The sequence below is a fragment of the Gavialis gangeticus genome, unplaced genomic scaffold (assembly GCF_001723915.1).
Source record: "Gavialis gangeticus isolate Ggan-Ray unplaced genomic scaffold, GavGan_comp1, whole genome shotgun sequence".
NCBI classification, from domain to species: Eukaryota; Metazoa; Chordata; order Crocodylia; family Gavialidae; genus Gavialis; species Gavialis gangeticus.
Genome location: NW_017728997.1, coordinates 2081690 through 2084522, shown reverse-complemented (window position 1 = coordinate 2084522; position 2833 = coordinate 2081690). Strand labels below are relative to the sequence as shown.

Below are 2833 nucleotides of genomic sequence, written 5' to 3'. Positions count from 1 at the left end.
CTACAGTTAAAAAGGCAGATTAGAGCCAGGACACTAAAGCTGCAATTACCAGGTCTTTGGTTGTATTGATGATCGTAGTCTTTGCTTCCCTAGTTACTACTGATAAGCTCTGGTTTTATCTTGATCCAAGCATGTGGAAACAGGCCAACGAAGAGTTTCCTTTTACCCTTTGTATTAATAACGCAGGCACAATGTGAAATATTAAATATATCTTTAAAATCATTGTAATTTCTTTATAGCAGAACCCTGTCAGGCACTTGAAGCTACATTCACAGACATTTTATAAATCAAAACCTATGATGTATCATTAGATGCTTCCCCTTGATAATTCTTGATTAGAAACTCATAAACATTTCATTAACAATCTCTATAAAAATTAGCAAGAGCATTTAGATACATAACATAAGATTAAATACGTAAGCACTGATGATAGTTTGCCAACGCAGAAATGTAGCTGAATTTTGTGGGGGTTTTTAATTGGATAAGTGGATCTGTTTAGAGTTATGCTAGATTTGTGGTTTAAAAAATGAAATCTGGGTCAGGTTAAAAAATATGCAAAGATTCCAACACAGGCTGTAGATATACCACTGCTATAACTAAAAGACCTAGCAAGCCAAAGTTTGATCTCATTTACACCAGTGTCAACTCTAAGTCATTGCCCAAAGGCAGTTGAGGAAAAGGATAACCTCATGCTGTTAAACCAGATGGGGTGTGAATCTTAAAATGGCTATTCACATTTCTGAAAATGTCGTGCAAGATGTTTCCTGGCATTTCTGAGACTTCCTGCCTTTAGTGGAACTAGAAATAGCACAAATATAGCCCCATATCACATCCCAAGCCATAGACTGGAAATGAAAAGAGGTACAAAGACAAAAGAAAATGGAGAAAAGAGGTTAGCAGAAGGAGAGACAATATACCTAATGTGAAAACCGACCCAAAAACTGCACATAAAGGGGAACCACTCATGTCAATGCAGATCCCCTGCTGTAAATCCACTACTTCATCTTCGGTGAAGACATTACAATTTACACTACGTAAGTTCCTAGCCCAGTGTGTCTCGTGGATAAATGAAAAATTCATATTACTGCTAGTAAAGAAAAGTGTGCTTCTAAGTGAATATACCAAGAACAGCATCATAACAGACCAAAAAGAACAAACTCTACCAAGTGCAGGAATTTCAATATTTCTCTGGCAAAAGTGAATAGGGTCTAGTTTCAAGGTGCAATCTGCAAAATAACTGAGTGTTCATACTGCACTTCAGCATCACTTGGGGGAAAATGCTGCCTTATCTACAATAAAGCCACTACACTCTGTAGTAACATTATTGTTCAATGCAGTCTTTAGGTATTCCAATGAATAGAGTTTTTTTCAGAGGAGAAGGACAAATATTTATTACAGTTCATCCTTAACTTAGAATGTAATTGTTTTGCTAGGTTTCAAAGAGAAAATTAGGCACAAACCTTTAACTAATGGCAAATGTGCATCCTTATAAGCGTGTGGGCTTTTACAGATATATCTCCTGCATTCACAATTGAACATGGTTTTGTGTACTGCATTTCTCCCCTTGACAGCATCTCTGTCATGTTTCAGTGAGCAAAGATTTTATTTTCCTGAGCAGCAAACCCATAAAAATGGGAATTGCAGGAGGAAATAAAACATCTCTTGTAGTCATGACACAGAAGGCAGGCACCTTGGTAAACCTTCTGCTAGACAACACAGAGAAAGTAACATTACTTGATAGCCTCAATTGGCATTAAGCAGAACTTTTATAGAAAACTTTCTTTGACCCAATAGCAACACACATTGAGTGGAGTACTTTTACTTTTTATAGACTATACCATTAAACCTAAAAGAGTTCAACTGAGTTATATTAACAAATCCTCCCCCCTGATTTTTAACTTTTGTTTAAATAAACCTCAATATCATGCTTCCTCTAATTATTATATTAATATATCTCACAGAGTGACTGATTGCTTCCACGATCCTTCAAACTGCATAGGATTCATTTTTGAGAAGAAATACAAATTCTTTTTTCTTAAGCTCACCTGATCAGCTGCTCTTGCTCCATTGTTGCTGAAAGACTGCTGCTTGCTTGACAAATGACACATCCTGTGTTGGTTGTCAGTTTTAAGAGGCCTTGCAGTTAGAGGAAGTTGCAATGGCTACGTGAAATTGGAAGATACAGGATTATGCAGTTCTCCCTGGGGTTTTATAACTTGTCACCCAACTGGTATGTAATCTGCTAGGATCAGTTTGAGTTATTTTATTAAACAGCTGCTTAACAAATCATATTGGAAACCAGTTTGCACATGGTTTTTCTCATTGTATTAAAGCAAATCAGCAGAGCCTATTTGACTGCTATTACTGAGGGTCTCTTAGTATCTGTTCTGCTCTGAGTGTCACTTTTGCAAGCAGTCACGAATTTGGGACTTTTGCAGAAGTTCCATTTCCTGTTGCAGAGACAAAGTTGCTAAGCAGCCAAGGTATGCTATGTTGTAATTAATCATCTGTGGTCCTGTTTGCCATGAGCAGCAGGGGTGGGAGGGTGAAGAATAGTACACACAAAATGTTGTGTGCCCTATCACCAACCAGCAGTTCGCCATGCCCTTAATAAGATGCCCAGTGATATGTAAATTCTCCCATTGATTTCAATGGAACAGGATCAAGCCCTTGATTTCTTGGGGTATTACCTAATGTCACATCTCTGGTGTAGCCCAGAAGCCCAGGCACACCCCACCCATCTGCTCTCAGTCATGCATACCAATTCCTTGGATCCTTGGAGGCATCCTTCCATCACTGTTCTATAGGGCTAGGGATGGAAGTTACACATAAA

The 2833-nt window shown here is 38.1% G+C and overlaps 1 protein-coding gene across 2 annotated transcripts in view; it reads right to left on the bottom strand.

The window, feature by feature from the left end:
- LOC109288940 (protein SSUH2 homolog) overlaps positions 1-2833 on the bottom strand; it is a 44168-nt gene extending 41335 nt beyond the window's left edge. The window contains exon 1 of one of the 2 annotated variants that reach the window (XM_019504694.1): positions 2046-2833. In XM_019504694.1, coding sequence (XP_019360239.1) covers positions 2046-2068 — 23 coding nt within the window. In that variant the 5' untranslated portion in view covers positions 2069-2833. The remainder of the gene's footprint in view (positions 1-2045) is intronic. The other variant, XM_019504695.1, reaches the window with a different exon arrangement.